The sequence below is a fragment of the Maylandia zebra genome, linkage group LG18 (genome assembly GCF_041146795.1).
Source record: "Maylandia zebra isolate NMK-2024a linkage group LG18, Mzebra_GT3a, whole genome shotgun sequence".
Lineage (NCBI taxonomy): Eukaryota > Metazoa > Chordata > Actinopteri > Cichliformes > Cichlidae > Maylandia > Maylandia zebra.
In genome coordinates, this window is record NC_135184.1 from 1,084,002 (window position 1) to 1,103,451 (window position 19,450).

General features: G+C 39.3%; 1 protein-coding gene across 1 annotated transcript; it reads left to right on the forward strand.

The window, feature by feature from the left end:
- Positions 1–14,705: 14,705 nt before the first annotated feature.
- Positions 14,706–19,216, forward strand: trdc (T-cell receptor delta constant). Its single transcript, XM_076876746.1, has 5 exons — positions 14,706–14,905; positions 15,066–15,213; positions 17,149–17,430; positions 17,706–17,732; positions 18,354–19,216. The coding sequence occupies exons 3-5, from the start codon at positions 17,280–17,282 to the stop codon at positions 18,461–18,463; spliced, it is 288 nt and encodes a 95-aa protein (XP_076732861.1). The 5' UTR covers positions 14,706–14,905; positions 15,066–15,213; positions 17,149–17,279; the 3' UTR covers positions 18,464–19,216.
- Positions 19,217–19,450: the final 234 nt, after the last annotated feature.

A 19,450-nucleotide genomic window follows, 5' to 3' on the forward strand; every position in this document is an offset into this window, starting at 1 on the left:
TCACATTTTCATCCATCTTTGTTCAAGAGGAGTGAGGAGCTTCCAGAGGGAGGAGATCCAGCAGGGACAGTTTGGTGCAGAAGTCCAGGAGAAACAATCTGACATGATGCATGTTTGCATTTGAAAGCAGACGTCTCTGCTTGTTCCTAATGTTTGAACAGTTTCAGCCATTTTGGGTTTTTTGTGTGAGATCACAGGTTTAGTGTGGAGAGTGATTTCCAACCAAGTGTGTTAACCTAATGTTAGATTGTCATTGATTATTATAGATCTAATTATTAAGTACACAAGTATGTTTTATTCACAATATAGCAGTGAGGACAGTACAAGGTACACTTCTATACATGAACATATAGTTTCACTTTCAGTAAACTATATTCAAATCATTATGGCTGTAATGTTTTCATGTTTCAGGTAAAACAGGACATAATATTTAGTCAAAGTAGATGTTTTTCTCCAAAACACAGTTTTTAAAAATTCTAATAAAAAATCTCCCTGCTCTCTGAAAGATGAATTAAGGATTAATCATCTATTTATAAGGAGATCTGCAGTTTATGATTCAGTGTCAACACTTTCTGTGAGGGAAGTTAAAATATGACTGACTATGACTGTTTTAGGACCAGATATTCATGTGTGATATTAGATATTCACTGAGGTTCAGCAAAATCACCAGAATAAGGAGCCGTGTGATGCACTTATTTAAACTCTTCACAAAAACTCATCTTCACAATTAAAGAATGTAGGTAATAGAAACAATGAGAAATAAAAACTACAATCGTCACAGTTTTCATACTCATCTTTTTTCAGAGTCACTGTGGGGCCTCACTCGTGCATAAATGATGAACATTATTCGAGTCGGACCATATTTAGGGTAAAGAAACAATAACGAGCAACTAACACGTTTCCTTGTGTTTTTGTTCTGGTTGATTTTAGACTCAAGATGCAAAGATTATGTAATGATTTTTGGTCTTATTTGGAGAATTCTTATAAGTAGTAAGAGACTCATCGGCGATTAGTTGTCATATCCAGTTAATCCCACCAGGTGTCACCATACTAATAGTTATTAGTGAGAGGTTTGAACTAATAAGCAGAACAATACATTTCTATGTAAGTGTATATCCATTACATTTTCTTTGATCTATAAAACACACAACACTCACACACACACGTCAGTCTATTCACACCTACAGGCCAGTGGACACTCTTTCAATGATGAGGATGTAACATCCTGGACAGGGAGGAACGTCTGTTATGTGTAAACACAAATCTTGAGTTCATCCCTTGAATTAAGAACCTTTCTAGTGTTTCACTGAGTCGTGTGGCATCTTTAAGAGGTCTAACAAACAAAGAGCAATTCTCTGAAAATGGTCAGGCCCGAGGACGAGACTGAAAACAAGTGAAAAAGCTGCCGATGTCCAGGGGAAAACTTGAAATTACAACTTTCAGCTCCACTGTTCAGAGCTGTGGAAAAAAAGACTAAAACTGAAGACTAACAGTTTACTTTCACACAAAGTCTGTTGTTAAAATAAATTCAAAAGAAATTTGTGGGACATAAAACATAACATAAATTAATCACAGGAGGTCACTCACCTGATGTCCAAGTTAAGTAAGCTCATTTCTGCCACTCAGGAGCAAGACCTGGGGATACTTAAACATCTGCACTCTTGGCAGCAACTCTTCGCTGACCTAGAGTGGGCACCCCATCCATTTCCACCTGAGAACCATCGCCCTTCAGACGTCCTCCTTGTTTTGCTTTTTTGTCATGGGACATAAGGGTTGATTAGAAGCCTTTGTTCACTGCTTTGGGCACTGCTTAGCTCTAAGGAAAATAAAATATTCACTCAGTCGATGACTTTAATTTTTCTTAACTAAGTCACTAACATCAAGGATACCTATTAAACGTATCTGTGACTTTGATGAAGTTGAAGGTTGTATAAACATATAAGAAATAAATAATTACTATTTATTGCTTATATGTTTACTTCTGAAATAATTTCCACCGCAGCACGGTGGCACGGTGGTTAGCACTGTTGCCGCACAGAAGGTCATGAGTTCAATTCCACCATCAGGCCGGGGTCTTTCTGTGTGGAGTTTGCGTGTTCTCCCCGTGTTTGCGTGGGTTCTCTCCGGGTACTCCGGCTTCCTCCCACCATCCAAAGACATGCAGTTTGTGGGGATAGGTTAATTGATTAATCCAAATTACCTAACTGTGTGTTAGCCCTGTGACAGACTGGCGACCTGTCCAGGGTGTAACCTGCCTCTCCCCCTATGACAGCTGGGATAGGCTCCAGCGCCCCCCGCGACCCTGAAAAGGATAAGCGGAAGCAAATGGATGGATGGATGGATAATTTCCACCACCTGTGTAAAACATTGCTCGCCAGTGTTGCAGAGGTAAGGTTTCCCATTTGCATGAGTTCTCACATTTTGGTAGGACTTTGGGTTTAAATCATTGAGCAATAATGTGATGGTCAAACTATATTTGGTATACACAAATATATCTCCGAATCTTTAAAATCGCTTATGATTCATGTGTTCAGGACTCTTTTCTAGAGAAATCATAAGCAATGTGGAGGGGTCTCATGTCATTAAATCTTTTCTGACCAGTGTTGCAGGGTTAGGGTTTCTCTCCCCTGTGTGTCATGTAGGTGTTTAGCTCATTGCTTTGGCAATAATGTGTCTTTGATATCTTATGTGAATGCTTCACTGTTTTTATGCATTTAAACCTTTTTTCACAGGTGTTCCCAGAGTAAAGTTTCACACATGTGAGTGTTAAAATGAATAATCAAATCATCAATCAATGAAACTTTTCCAATTTTTCGCAAGAATGCTGCTTCACACTAATCTTAAATCGTTGAGATCTGATGTTTTGATGCTTTGATACATGTATATTTCTTGTCACTGGTGTGGTATGGAGTTTGCTTTTACAGATTTTCTCTGAGATCTTTCCAGGGGTATGGTTTCTTAGTTGTTCATCCATATGATAAAATCACCAGTTTTCACACATTTTTGGGCTTCGAAGAATCTTTGATGTGTGTCATTTGATGTGCATTTTTTTTTTTTTTTACAGATTTTACAGATTTTATATTAGTGGAGGTTATTGTAGCTGGCCCTGAAATTCTTGGAAAGATGTTGTCTAGCCAGATTATTACTCTGGAATGAATTACCCTGGCCTCCAGTAACACTGTGAGCAATCTTGGAGTTGTTCTTGAGTAGGATATGTCCATCAATGTGCATATTAAACAAATGTGTAAGACTGCTTTCTCCGTTTGTGCAACATCTCCAAAATTAGAAATATCCTGTCCCAGAGTGACGCTGAAAAACTAGTTCATGTGTTGTGCCCTAAAACCAGGGAATTAGTGAAGGGAGATGAATGAAGACACTGACACGTAGGTCTTGTTTTCAGTCATCTGCATAAAGTATCAGTTTCAAAAGTTTGTTTGTTTGTTTGTTAATTTATTTTGATTATGTAAAAATATACAAAGTTCATTTAATTCAATTCAATTCAATTCAATTCAATTCAATTCAATTCAATTCAATTCAATAAAACTTTATTGATCCTGAAGGCTTTAGCAAAGAAAATAAGAGAAAAAAATGGTATACAAACCCCCCCAATACATTTCAACATTGCTTCACTTGTTCTGATTCAGTTACATATCGAAAAAGAGTTTGAAGGACACGCATATTTAATCCCACCCCTTCACCATAAGTTATCAGTTAGTATTTCATCAGCTTCCTTACTGATATAATCTGCAGTAATATTAACAAACATATTTCTGATATAATATATACAGCACACCATAAAACTTCCTAAACAGAAATATTCGCTGAATTTCATCAATTTCCTTTCATTATAACTCATGAACATCACATGTGTTTAACTCTTTGAGCTGCTTTATGTTTGGACGTTGCTTCGGCTCCAAACTCAAACTGTTCCACAGCTTCGCTCCACTCACAGAAATAAAAAGGCTTTTTCAAAATCCCTTAAATTATAACTTCCTTGTATGCCGACACGTTTTTAGACAGTTTAATAGGATTGTGTGGTCAACACTACCAAATGCTGCACTCAGGTCTAGAAGAATTAAAACGGTACTTTTTCCAGAGTCAGCGGCTAAAAGCACATTATTGAACACCTTCAGTAGAGACTCTGCTGTGGAAGGCTCTGAAACCAGACTGATATTTATCCAGAATATTATGTGTGTCCAAGAATGAGGATAATTGGTGGAGGACAACTTTCTCGAGAACCTTAGACAAAAATGGTAGCTTAGAGATTGGTCTAAAATTGCCAAGAACTGACGGGTCCAAACCAGGTTTTTTTTTTTAGAAGCAGCTGGACAACAGCTTGTTTAAATGAATAAAGAACAGCTCCATTTGAGATGCTTTACAATAGCGCATCTCTGAGAAATGGTGTAGGTAACACATCCAAGGGGCAAGAAGTTGGTTTCATGTGCATTATTATATCAGTAAGATGGGATAATGAGACTGGTTTAAATTCGGAGAAAAAGAAAGAACATGTAGGTGTTTTCGAAGGGTCTTGGGATGGGAGTGGGATATGTGCTCTGATATTATCAATTTTTTCAGTAAAAAACTTTTGAAAATCCTCAGAAGTGTGTGAGGCAGTCTCAGATGGCTGAAGTGGTGGGATGCAGGACAGAGTTGATTGTGTTGAATAGAACTTTAGGATTACCAGAATTCTTAGTAATAACCTTGGAGAAATAAGTTGCTCTTTCTACCTTGATGGCGCGCTGATAGTTAATAAAACAATCTCTAAACACTTGGTAAGAGATGTGGAGCTTGTCTTTCTTCCATTTTCGTTCTGCTTTCCTGCATTCCTTCCTGACGGCACGAGTTGCAAATCTGTACAGCCAGTGATTACATTTTTACTTTTTTCTTGATAGATTTCATAAATAGATAATGTACAGGGATGTTATACATTCCTGTACATTATCAATCACTGTTGTCATCTTATCCACCACATTAAATCTCAATGATTTGTCCACATACACGGCCATTCCTCCTCCACCTTTGTTTTGCAGAGTTATAAATGTGAATTCATAACCCTCCAGTTCAAAGTCTGTTCCTTTTTCCACATTAATCCAAGTTTCAGATAAGTCATTGACACTGAATGGATGTGAAAACTGGTTAAAACATTCTTTGATATGATTAAATATAGCCTATAGGCTTCTACATTTAAAGTGGATAATTACTAATCTCAGTTTTATTCCTCTGATTGTACTCTTCATTTGTAGCAGCAGTCGTCTTTGATACTTTAATTGTTGTCTGAAACTGTTTCATATTCCAAGTCCTGTGTATTGTGATTCACGTGGGCAAATATTTTCTGTTCCATTTGATCCTATTCTGCAGCTGTCTGACTGATGTAGTTGTTTCTTCCAGATATAGCTGAGTTCTTCCTTTCATTGTGTGTCAGAAGTGAGAGTGTGGCTGTTTGTTACCTTGTTTGTAGTCCAGATCATGTTGCTCACTGATATTTTTTGAGATCCGCCATGTTTTTAATGGTCAAACATGCATCCCATGTTTTCTCTGCCTGGATAGAATCAATTTGAAGACCACAGTTACCTTTCTTTTCCGTTTTAACTGATAAGACTACTTTGGACAGTGCATTACATGAACTGTAACCTAAAATAACTACATCTCCTTAACTCACGTGCCTCCCCTCTTCTGTGGAACCAGCTTCCAGATTGGATTCAGGAGACAGACACTATCTCTACTTTTAAGATTAGGCTTCAAACTTTCCTTTTTGCTAAAGCATATAGTTAGGGCTGGACCAGGTGACCCTGAATCCTCCCTTAGTTATACTGCAATAGATGTAGGCTGCCGGGGATTCCCATGATGCACTGAGTGTTTCTTCTTCACTCACTATGTTTTTGTACACCTGTATATGTGCACATGCCTTTAAATATTTTCTCACCGGTGTTGCAGGGGTAAAGTCTCTCCGTGTGAGTCCTCATATGAAGTGTAGAATCACCACTTTGAAAAATGTTCTCCACTTTTTTGGCATGGATATTGCTTTGAATCTGTGAGTCATTTGATTGGACATTGTGTTGTTTGTATACATTTTAACTTTATTCATGTTGTTGCACAGCCAAGCCTTCCTACCTGTGATTTCCTAATATTGACAATGAACTGATTCTTTTCCCAAAAGTCTAGCAAGAATGCATCTTCTAGGCTCTTACAGCCTTCCTCAAAGGTTCAGAGGTATGGTTTCAGGGTTCAGGGATAATTCATATACTGTTTATAAATATTACAAATATATTGTTGAAAAAATAATGAAACAACAGGAAAAATAAATCAGCTCAGAAAACAAAAAGAAAAAATTAAACACAGAGCATAACTAAAAGCAAAATTTGTCATGAAACGCAGAAGGAAGAGAACCGAAACACATGAAACAGGTAAGTGCAAAAACTTTTATTTCAGCAAAGTCTAAGAAAACAATCCAAAGACAACTACATTGAGATTCTTCAAATGAAGCCAACAAAACACACACACAGGATCAAATATGAGAAAGTCACATAGAAGGGAGACAAACAGCCACTCTGACAAGGAACAATTGGAAACTAAGACTATAAATAATACCTAATACCTAGAACAGGATCTTGGATCTCCCAGATTTGGAGCAGAGCCTATGTTATGAAATCTGGCAGCTCGTGTCAGTAAAGTTAGCATCCACACTGGCTCAAATGTCTGTGTACATTTTATACAGATACACGAAACAACAACAAAAACAAAGGCGTTCACAGAGATGCATGTAAGCTTTCAGAACCATGGACAGAGCTCTTTGTGTGGCAGTGCTATTACTTGATTGTGAAATGAAATGAGAGAGCAAGAAACATATCCACACAACATTAATTCAGTTCAGTTAAATTTTATTTATATAGCACCAAATCACATTAAAACACAATAATACAGAGAAACTCAACAATTGAGCAAACACTTTGGCAACAGTGGGAAGGAAAAAGTCCCTTTAACATTAGGAGGATTTTGAGCATCACACAGCTCATCAAAATGAGCTGCATTTTGATGATAAAGTTATATGCATTAATTTCTACACTTTTTAGCATTTTATGGAAATATTTCTATTTTTATAAAAGAAAACATGACAGTTTAACACAATGAAAATAGTCAAAAAGCTACAAAAAGAAAACATTTGTGTTAATCTGAGTGCAAACATGTCAAATGTTTGAATTCACTTTAAAATAACTTTTTTTGACTGATGTTCAGTTGCATCAGATAAAAATCCTCCTTTCTTCAAACAAGCCACACAGGCTGATAAGAAGAAACCTCAACCCACGTTCAGCTGCTTGTGCGACTCTCCCATAGAGAAACAGTTCAACAGTTTTTGTACGAGTGTTTTTCACCGTGTGGACGTACCACAGTGACTGAAGTCAGTGTGACACCTTTACAAAAACTCCCAACAAGCTTTTCTTTATATCTGAGCATGGTTCCTGAGATCACATGAGTTATGTGTGAAGTTTCTAACCTCAGCTTTTATGTTGTAGATATCTCCTGATGCTAAACGAGACTTTCCCTCGTTTGAGTCGTGACTTGCTGGCTGCTAATGAAACCTGCTGCTTAACTGCAAAACACTGGTGTGGTCACTCCAGTAAAAGATAAAAAACAGAGATAGTAAATGTAACTCTATGCAAAAAGGAAGAACAATATTAAAAATAAGGCCCTTATTGTGCAATATTCTACATTAAATCTTACAGATCAAATAATATTGTGCACAGTATAAACAGATTTATCGGTCTCCTGAGGTGAAACTGAGATTTAGCATAAAAAAAGAATTCAGAAGATGACAGTGATGTGATCCTGTGGATAGCAGCTGGTACTTCAGTGAAGAAGGTCAGGAGGCTCTTTGTTATTCCTATGATGCTCAGCCTGTTCAGAACACACCACTTAAATATAATTACAATAGTAATTTTGCTCAGCATGGCAGTAAAACCTCTGAAGCCCCTTTTTTAGACTGATGCTCAGCTCCATCAGATAAGAGCATCTGCTGTCTTCAAACAAGCCACAGAGAAGAAACCTCAAGCCGTGTTCAGCTGCTTCTGCACGTCTGCCATAGAGAAACAGTTCAACAGTTTTTGTACGAGTGTTTTTCACCGTGGATACGGGGCACAGTGACTGAAGTCAGCCTGACACCCTTACAAAAACCCATCCACAGCTTTTCCAGGTCTGAACGCTGCTCATGCAGAGCAGAAGAATAAAGTCCACAGGAAGGCCTCTGTTCAGTCAGCAGGTTCATACATATTTTGTTTGTTTTTAGGTTCTTTGGAGACTTTTTTAACCATCAAAATAAAAACTTTATTAAAAAAGACTTTAAAAGAAGCTCATGGAACAGCAAGTTTCATCCTTCAAACAAACCTTACATGTTTTTTCATGTTTAAGTCTTTGCTAATATGTTTGTTGTTAGATTGTTCAGACCAGTTTCTTACTTCCACTTTTTGTTTTTAATTGTAAATGATGTCAAACAGCTTGAATCTACTGGATTCATTTTTAAACGTTTGCATTGTCTGATTTGTGGTTTGATGTATAAACTTTACCTCGAGAGGAACTTAGCACTAAGATTGACTAAATAGAGATGAAGTTCAAAAACGTCAATTTTTACTCCAAACAAAAAATGTGGAGGTGAATCCAGGGAGGTAGGGGGGGGGGGGGGTTCTTACAGGTCTGAGGGAAAGAAATCCACTAGAGACTGGAGACCAGTGTTAAATCCAAAGTGCTGTAATGGTGAGTGAGAACAGAAGGTGTGTAGGGATTTACTTTGAAAGGAACAGGATGCTGGTTGAAAACCAGGTAAGTTTTAGCATTGCAGGTTTGAGCTGGCAGGTGGAGAAGTTGAGGGAGGTGACTGAGGTTGGTTTGATGTGTCACCCAAAGTATACCAGCAAAATGCACAGACGACCAAACAATAATACAGGACAATAACATCAGTTTGTATTAAATGCAGTTAAAGCTTAGTTTTGATGTATTACTATATCATGACCCCAGGGACTGGTGTCCACATTTACTTTATGTCTGTTATATTGATTGGCCTTATCAGTTCACATTTCCTTGTATTTATTTTGTGTATATTATTTATATAATGTACTAATTTTGCTCTACTTGTACAATGACAGTAAAGATATTCCCGTCTTGTATGTGTGGGTCTTAAACAGCACAGTGAGGTCCGTGTATATTTGGACACAAGATCTGTTTATTTGCATGTTCACTGAAACATATTGTAGTTATAATTACATATTGGACATGGACTTAATGTAAGTAAGTCCACTTCTCTAACTACTCCTTGACGGTCACCTCAGCAGCTCACCTTCCTGCTCCAACCGCTCCTTCCTTTGTGGTAACACAGATCAGTGGACCTCCCTGACTTCCTCTCCAGCTTTTCCTCTGAAAGGCAGAAAGTAAGCACCGTGGCTCAAGCCTTTTATTATTTCTCTGTGCAATCTTCTGGAAAAGATTATTCCTAACTGGTCTCTGCCCTCTACCCTGCACCTCCTCTGTGCGGCTCCCAGTCAGTCCTGCCAATGCAACATACAAACTTCTATTAACTTTGTTAATAAAAGACTTTTAAGCACAACCATTCCCCGTCTCCCTGTTTGGGTTTTGCTCTTGACTTGGTTTTACCACCAGTGTAGCCAGTTCATGACAGCTAAGTCTCTTTTCTGCTGCTGGAACTGCAGCTGCAAGAACACAACAAGAAATCCTGTTCAGTCGATCCATTTCACTTTGATCTCCAAACAAACTGAAGTGATTCCCGCATCTCCTCTAAGGCTGTGGGACAGTAAGCTTGAATATTGAAGGTCAGACGTGCAGGCATCGCATTAGAAACAGCAGCACTGAGAGCACACGCTCCCTCAGTTACAAAAGAATTAACTAGAATTAAAAAGCTTATTTTACCGCTATGTGCACTAAATGACCAGAATGCAGATTCTCTGCAGCAGATTGTCTTATTTGCAACAGTGTTACATTTTATTATATTTTTAAATGTTCTTTACAGATTTCAACTTTTATTTATATTCTATCATCATCATCATCATCATCTGTATTTCATTTTATTAGGCAGCACTCATAGGGATCATTTTAGGAGTCAAATGAACTACAACATGATCTTGCACATTGACAGCTGATGACCTCTGTTGTGATATCTGTTATGTCTGAGTGTAGTTTTAGTTTTGTGGAGCCAATGAATCCAAAGAAAACCTGTGTTGAACTTCATTTAACTGTCGATCGAAGACGCTGAAGATATCTACCTATTTGGAACCATGGTAACAGGGTTCTTGCTGATCGGAGCTGGCTTGGCCCTGACTTATCGAAGAATTAAGAAAGTGGAACCGGCTGTTCAAACCCCCACAAGGCTGCCCGCTGGGATTGAAACGATGGGACGAGGCGTGAGCTCTCAAAATGGGCTCATTGAGTGTTATTCTGAGTGTTCACGGCAGCTTAAAGCTGAGATTTCTAATAACACTCAGAATAACACCTCTGAGCGAAAGTTGGATCACATCTTGGAGAAGCTCTCGGCGGTCGTGAGTTCTCAGAATCAGCTCTTTGAGCACAAGAATGACAACATCACAGAGCATAAGTTTGATAACATCATGGAGAAGCTCGCTGCTCTCCAACGGGAGATTGAGAGAACTTTGAAATTCTCATGAGTTGTTCGCACTAAAGAAAAAACCACCATCATAATGCGGCTATCCCTTCGGCGCCAGCTGTGGTCTCAAGGCTGGAGCTGAACAAAACACCCTGATAACAACTGTGTGATGACTGTTCTTCCCATTCCATGCAAGGCCACCTGGGTTGGCTGGAAGACTGTTTACTTAGCCTGGCAGGGCGAAGGACACTGTCTCAGCTGAACTATAGACACGCACACACATTTCACTGCAGGGCAACCTGCACGTGGCGAATAAAGCCCTGATTGATTGATTGATTGATTGATTGATTGATTTGTAGTGTAGCTCTCTGTGCTAATTTGTAGATCTCTAATTTAGTAAGCCATTGTCGCAGCTTCGAGGTTTCCTATCATGATGCAAAATAACTGATAGATAAGAGATTTTCACCTCACTGACTGCAGGGAGCTTTGGCTGGTTTAACATCTGAGGTTTGCACTAAAAAACAAGTTCAGTATCCTTCAAACATCAGAACACAAAGGAAACTGTAACTGATAAAACAGAAAAATCTAAGCCCACTGAGGTGATTCAGCTGTCTGACTAGATGCTTCCTCAGTGCTCAGTGAGTGTTCACTGCTCCAGCCTGGTCCTGCAGTGTCCGCCCACTCTGGCTGGAGCCCGGAGTCCACACCTGCCTGGTCCACCTGTTCTTCATTGCTGGCAATCAGTAGGAGGAGCATTTAAGATCAGCATCTCCACCAACTCTCCTCCAGTCCATTAACTACCTTATGGTTTTTGTTGTGTTCAAATTTTTCAGACCGAACTTCAGGAGAAAGTTCTGTCTTTGAAAAAGATTTAATTTGCTTTGGCAGTTGAAATGAGAAGTTTACAGAGAGCCGTGGACCTCTGTGTGAACCAGCAGCCTGCTTTATAAGAAGGATAACCCTCAACGGGTTGTACAACTTTGTAGTGAGACAAAAACAAAGATTACTAGGCTATCTTGCTCCCACACGGAAGAGGCAGCCTTGCTGTCTTCCTGCAGGTCCTCCCCGTCCATGTCTGACCTCGTCTGGTATTCATTTCAATTCAGTTCAATTCAATTTTATTTATACAGCGCCAAATCACAACAGCAGTCGCCTCAAGGCGCTTTCTATTGTACAGTAGATACAGAGAAAAACCCAACAATCATATGACCCCCTATGAGCAGCACTTTGGCGACAGTGGGAAGGAAAAACTCCCTTTTAACAGGAAGAAACCTCCAGCAGAACCAGGCTCAGGGAGGGGCGGGGCCATCTGCTGCAATTGGTTGGGGTGAGAGAAGGAAGACAGGATAAAGACATGCTGTGGAAGAGAGACAGAGATTAATAACAGATATGATTCAATGCAGAGAGGTCTGTTAACACATAGTGAGTGAGAAAGGTGACTGGAAAGGAAAAACTCAATGCATCATGGGAATCCCCGGCAGCCTACATCTATTGCAGCATAACTAAGGGAGGATTCAGGGTCACCTGGTCCAGCCCTAACTATATGCTTTAGCAAAAAGGAAAGTTTTAAGCCTAATCTTGAAAGTAGAGATAGTGTCTGTCTCCTGAATCCAAACTGGAAGCTGGTTCCACAGAAGAGGGGCCTGAAAACTGAAGGCTCTGCCTCCCATTCTACTTTTAAATACTCTAGGAACAACAAGTAGGCCTGCAGAGCGAGAGCGAAGTGCTCTAATAGGGTGATATGGTACTACAAGGTCATTAAGATAAGATGGGGCCTGATTATTTAAGACCTTGTATGTGAGCAGCAGGATTTTGAATTCTGGATTTAACAGGAAGCCAATGAAGGGAAGCCAATACAGGAGAAATCTGCTCTCTCTTTCTAGTCCCTGTCAGGACTCTTGCTGCAGCATTTTGGATCAGCTGAAGGCTTTTCAGGGAGTTTTTTGGACTTCCTGATAATAATGAATTACAGTCGTCCAGCCTGGAAGTAATAAATGCATGAACTAGTTTTTCAGCGTCACTCTGAGACAGGATATTTCTAACTTTAGAGATGTTTCACAAATGGAAGAAAGCAGTCTTACATATTTGTTTAATATGTGCGTTGAAGGACATGTCCTGGTCAAAAATGACTCCAAGGTTCCTCACAGTGTTACTGGAGGCCAAGGTAATGCCATCCAGAGTAAGGATCTGGTTAGATACCATATTTCTAAGATTTTCAGGGCCGAGTACAATAACCTCAGTTTGATCTGAATTAAGAAGCAGAAAGTTAGCGGCCATCCAGGTCTTTATGTCTTTAAGACATTCCTGCAGTTTAACTCATTGGTGTGTGTTATCTGGCTTCATGGACAGATAGAGCTGGGTGTCATCTGCATAGCAGTGTAAATGTATGCTATGTCTTCTAATGATGCTGCCTAAGGGAAGTATAATGTCTGGTATCTCCTCCTCCTCTGTCACAGAAAAGCACAATGTTATTATCCATTGTTCTACTGATTCTAAGTTCTGGTTCAGGACATCTTGTACGGACGCTCTAACCCAGAGACTTATTCTAACCATCTTCTGTGTGTGTGTGTGTTACGAACAACCCTCTGCAATACAGTTCCTACAATATCAGTTCGGACAGTCACGCCGAACGACGCTTTCGACCTTCAAAAGATGGATCGCCAACTCATTGAGCACATTTGCAGTGTGTATATAAACATAAATAAAACAGTTTTATTTATACTAACAAAACAAAGGTTTTCAATCCTAACATCATCACCAGGCCAAGAAGAAATTCTCTGCATGTTTTTGATTGAAACTAACTTGTATCTCTTCTCATGCTGAGTTACTCGCCTCCTTGGCTGCTGGAATACTGGAAACAGCTTGGAAGTTGCTTTCTCCTGATTCCCTCCCCTCACGTCTACTCACCTGCAGATTCAAGTTAGCCCCTCACCTCACCTGTGTTACTGAGATTTCTGATTTTCTCCCCTCCGATCATCAACTCTTCTCTCCTCTGTTGCAGTGTCTTTTCCTCGGAGACTCGTTGTCCCTTGTGCAGCAGAAACAGAGATCCTTCACACTACATCACATCACCATAACTTGTAAATGCATAATAAACTAGTGAAAACCAAACTTGCCTCTGCACTGTCTTTGGGTCCACGCTCTCTCTCCACCTGGCTTTAGCACTATGTTGCACAAAGATGATCCTTGAATTGATCAACTGGATTTTTCACAAGAACTGGTCTGCTATTGGTCAAAAAGAATGAATGGGTGCAATGACAAACTCTAACTTAAACTAAAGGTAACTACAAGAAAATCAAACTGAAGCAAAGGAAAACCAAGATGGCCACCTTCTATAAACTCCAAAGCAGGTGATACAATTTGTTTTAATAGTTGAGGAAGTCGGCGAGCAACGGCAGGTCCAACAAACAGCATCTCGACAAATATCATAAACTGTTTGTGTGCATGTCTGCTAGCTAAAGAGAGAACTGCGGTTTTTCTTAGCAAAGATAAATATAACCTAGTGTTTGCCGAATTCATTCTCAGGGATTTCAAACAAAATAAGAGGAAACTGCAAGAAGATGATGGACGGTTCAGCAGCCTTGTGCCACACACACACTGTGTTGTTGCCCTTCCAGTATTTCCCATCCATCCATACCTGTGCTCATCTATCAGCCTGCACAGGATAGACCTGCCTCGCACTCCTTGTACTACAAATAATCCATTTTTAGCACATTTACCAGCGTTTTTGTTTCTCCTGGTGTTTAATCTTTAATTTTGTTCATCTTTTTCCATGTTCTGTATTTTCCTGCTCTTTCTGATTTCCTTGATGACTTTTCTGTGTATCACCTGTACCTGGACGGCCTCTCATGTCCTTCATTTAGCTCCTCTTCCTCAGTGTGCTTCAAGTTTCCTTAAAATCCCTCCTCTCCCTACGCAGCACTTTGCAAGTGAAGATATTTGTTAAATCAAATACAGTGAAGTGCAATAAGGTCGTGAAAGGTATTTGAAACTTTGATTTATGTGTTTGCAGCATTTATTTCCTAACATGCAGAAATGAAGTAAAGCCGTCAGTAAAAGACAGAGTCACAGAGAAACAGTCACAGTGAGTTTTTGTTCATGTGGCAGCGACTCCCATCTGCTTCCTCCTGCTGCTGTGACAGGTTTTTGTACGAGGGTTTTTCACTGTGTTGGGGTGGTCCACAGTGATTGAACATCCACACAGAGCTGAACAAAAACCCTGCAGCTTCATCTGAACCGTCTTTAAAACATGGAATCGGCCAAAGTTCAGAAAAACATCAAGAAACAAAACATCTGCTTCAGGTGAGTCTTCGGCAGCTCGAATTCTACATGGAAATGAATATTTCTTCACTTTTCTGACCCTCACGCCTCTGCTCTATGTGCAGGTAGACGGTTTTATATTTGTACTTTAACCTGATGAAAACTTACAAATGACTTTCTGATTGTTCCTCTGGTGTAACAGCTCGGTGTCTTTCCTGTGGAAGTGGATTTTTGAACGTGTTTGAGCTGCTCTGAGGACTTCTGACAGCCGAGAGGTTTTTGTACGGGGCTGTAACACTGTGATGCACTAACATTTGGAAATCCGATCCGTCTCACCGTCACCCCTAAAGGTAAGAAAAATCCCTTTTTCTTGGCTGATACAGTGAGAAATAATTTCCTTTCAAAGGTCTGTTTAGTCCAAAACAGAGTTTTTATGTTTTAAAGCTTGAACTTGATGGATCAGTAGTGGAGCGATGTGACGACGAGCTGCTGTGAGACAGAGCTGCTCTGCCTGACACAGGATGTCCTGAAAATGCCTTAAATCCTGTTTTCTGTTCATTCAAAGTGTGAAAGTGTCCAAAATAGAGTCAAGTCAGCTGCAACATGTAGCTGGTGTGTTGTAACTCTGCAAATAATGACAGAGCAAAGCCAAAAGTAAAACAAAGGAGAATAATCGGCAGTAACAAAGAAAAAAAAGCTGAACATTAGCTACAGAAACATGTCAACGAACCAACAAACTGTCAGATTTAAAAATCTGAAATTCTGTTTTTAAAATCGAGTTTTGAAAATATAAAATCAAACAAAGTCGGCCTGAATTCTCTGAAACGTCTTTGTTTTGATGAGTCTGCTGAAAATATTATTGAGTACAAATAGTAAAGATATATTTAATGTCTGTTCAAACAAACAACAAAACAAAATGTAACAGAAAGCTGCTGATAAGGACTGTAAAGCACAAAAAAGGCAGAAGAGTTATAAATGTGTACAATTTTAGTGACGTAAATAAAAGAAAATGCATCATGTTCATGAAGCTGCTTTTGCAAATTGGCACAGAGAAAAGAAAATCCTGGATAAATAAATAAATACTACACAGGACAGAAGTTCAGGTTTTGGCAGTTGAACACTTGACTCTTCAACATGAGCTCACAGTGACTTTCTGATTGTTACTGTCTGAACTGAAAATTAAGGTAAAAGCTGTGAGAAAAGTTCAGTTGTCGTCAAAAACATCAAATTAAAGCACTGAAGGTTCGGCACAGATAATACCTGTTTTTATATCCAAGCTTTCAAGGAAACACTCACATGTGATTATGTCATAAATTATGTGTAAAGCATAAAAAAGCAGAACTGAACAGTTTGGCCGAACGTACGTCGGCAAGTGATGATATATAGTGTGGACGCTGCATTAAACAAAGATAAGTGCATCTGAAAATAAAGTTTATACAACAGAAATAAAGAAGTTTAATATTTACTCAAACATTCAACCTCTGATTTTCATTTATTGGCTGTTTGGACCAAAATCAGTTTATTTTATTTTTGTCGGACTGAAATTTGACTCTCAGGTCAAAGAACTCATCGTTAGTTATGTGAAATACAAACAAACATGCTACATGATGGCTGGGTGTTATTGGCTCAATGTCACGGTGTTTGTGTCAAACTCTTAAATCCTAAAATAAAATGATTAAAGTGTTCGGAGCGGAGCGAGCAGCGTCTCAGTTCACTGTCGGCTTCCTCTCAGTTTGACTGTTAGTTTGTGTCCACAGGAGCTTCGTGTCAAACAGTCGGCTTATAAAAAACACACAAACTTAATAACTAATGTCAGAGCAGGCGACTAAACAGCTGATCTGCAGCCGGCTGTACGTACAAAGAACAACTAAAACTATTTTGTTATCCTTGAAGTTTAATGTACAAATTTTATACAACATGAATTTGGGGAAAGACTTTTGTGTGTCTTCTCCATCGCACAGTCTTTACTAACATTTAGACACCCTGGACACGAGCGCACTGTTCTTAGCTGCAAACTGCAACACAAACGCACAACAATCAATAAAGTAACAGAACTGAAATATCGATCACAGCACTTCTAAATGTAGAATCAAGGATTCAGGGTCACCTGAGTCATCATGTTTGGAGTTATAGTGTTTCATAAGATTTCATTTAGAAATGTCAGATAAATGAACCTGTTTTAAAGCTGAAACATTAACGTTTGTCTTGTGGACACTGAAACTTGGTTATTTTCTACTTTATAACTTTGTCTGTGTGGTTTTGGTTTGTCCTGCTTTGCTGTGTAGATCGACCTAAAACGACCCCGTCCCTTCACGTTCTGAGCCCTCTGGCACCTTCTGCTTATCCACCGCTGCCCGCTGATGCTCTGGGCCCAGAGGTCTGTCTGGCCACTGATTTTTATCCAAAGGAAGGAGAAATGATTATGAATGTCAGGGGGGGCCCAGTCAGCGTGAACATCAGCAACGCCGTTCTGTCCACAAAGACTAAAAGCTACTACTTTGTTGGATTCAGCAACGAGACCATCCACTCCTGCGAGCTGTTAGGAGTCTCCACCAATAACGAAGCTGGTATGAAAACAAACTCACTGAAACAATAAGTAACGTCAGTGTGAGACTCATAAACTTTAAACTTCAGCTGTGTTTGTTTCAGACACTTTTAATCTTTTATTTTTAACACAAACATGCAAACATGGTCATTAATAAAAAAAGATCAATAAAATGATTTCATGTCATAGACGGTTGAGACTTTGTTTGACATTTGAAATTTAAACCCTTCTTATATTATTTCGGGTAACAGTTCATCGAGCGTGTTTGTGATTAATGCACTTCATATTTCCACACAGATGACGCCTGCAGCAGCGTCTACCCAGGTGAGCGTGCAAACACACCTGCACACGTTCAGCTCCTTCACAGTCACATGAAGGAGATCGTCATCACTAACAGCATCACTGCTGTCGGGAAGATTTAGAATTCATTCACACAATGAAAGATTATTGTGTAACCTCAAATATTATATATAATATATAATGTCAGCCACACAAACACAAAACATGCAGTTCATATCAGAGAGCAGCAGAAAAACATCTGTTTGCTTTTTACTCAAAGTTTCATTTCCAAAAAAACAAACAACAACAAAAAAACAAAAGAAAAGAGAATAAAAGTAAAATAGAACTAAAGTGTAAATATGATAAAACATCAGTTCAGCCTCGGTCTCATGTGTGAGTGCTGATGCATCCGTGCAGAGAACAACACACTGATGTGTTCACGTTAACAAACAACATGCAGGAACATAAATATAAAGAGTTGTGTTTATTAATTAAACTGCAGTCGTGAAAATGAATTTCTTCTGTGTCCTTTGTCTCTGTGTAACTGAGCATCTGTGGTGACGATCGACACAGGAAACCTTTTTCATCTCTTTTACCTTCCTGCTGAAGTCGTGTTGGTGTCAAAGATTCAGTCCGAGCTAACGCGTCTGTCTCTCTTCTGTGCAGAAAAAGCAAAGCTCAACTTCTACCTGCTGGTGATGAACGGAGTCAGAGTGCTGTTCACCAAGACTTTGGCCTTCAACACCATCCTGACCATCAGAGGTCTGCTGGTCTGAGTCCATCAGCAGGTCGGCGACATCGGATCAGAGCTTCAGCTTCAGTTTCTTTCTCCTGTTTTTGATAAAAGCACAAACGTTCAGGAAGTCTCCTGTAAATTCACACTTATAGCACAAACATTTTTGGGTCTGATTTTAGGATCGTTTGCCTTCATATAAGAGCAACGTTTCAAATTCCAACAAAATCTAAAAGTAAACTCAGAAATTTTGACCCAAATGGAAAAACATGGAAACTCCTGAAACACATTTTTATCATTTTGTTGTAAATACATGCAAAAAACATTAAACCAGAAACATAAAATCTGTTAAATGTTTCAAATTATTTATACAAAATACAGCAAAGACTTGACGTCAGCGTGCAGCGTGGCTGTGCTGAGCTCGCTGACGTCGCCATCTGGAGCTAAACTTTCATTTAAACATTAGTTTGAAAGAACAAAGACTAATTAATGAATCCAGTGAACTGATTCAACATGAAAGGCCCTGATGGTCTCAACAAGAAGAACCATGTCGTGTGTTAAATCTGCTGATGTGTGAAAGTGTGAGGCGAGCTGTGCTGACAGCTTCGTCTTCACTCTGCTTCGTCCTGCTGTAAATACAACCTGTCAGCTGTTTGTACAAACATTACGTTTAGTTTTACTTCCTGTCGTTTGTAACAACATCGTTTGTATCTGATTTTTGTCTGTACGTTTTACTCTCCGCTCTCACTGAAACGTCGTTTGCTTCTAATACAAAATAAACTTGCTTGTGTTTGAATCGTCTCTTCCATTTCTGATACTGATTGAAACTTGGGCAGCATCATCAGTCACTGCAGGTCTTTGGTGGCTGCACCCTCACAGAGCATGTGAGCTGCCACAGGGTTAAATAAAGGATTGCTCTTTGATTAAAAGCTTCCCTCCAATCGGATCATTTACAGTTTAAGTTTGCTCACAGGTGAAGTCTCCGTCTTGTTGGACCTGTGACGTCGTCATCAGTTGACCCCGTTTGCCT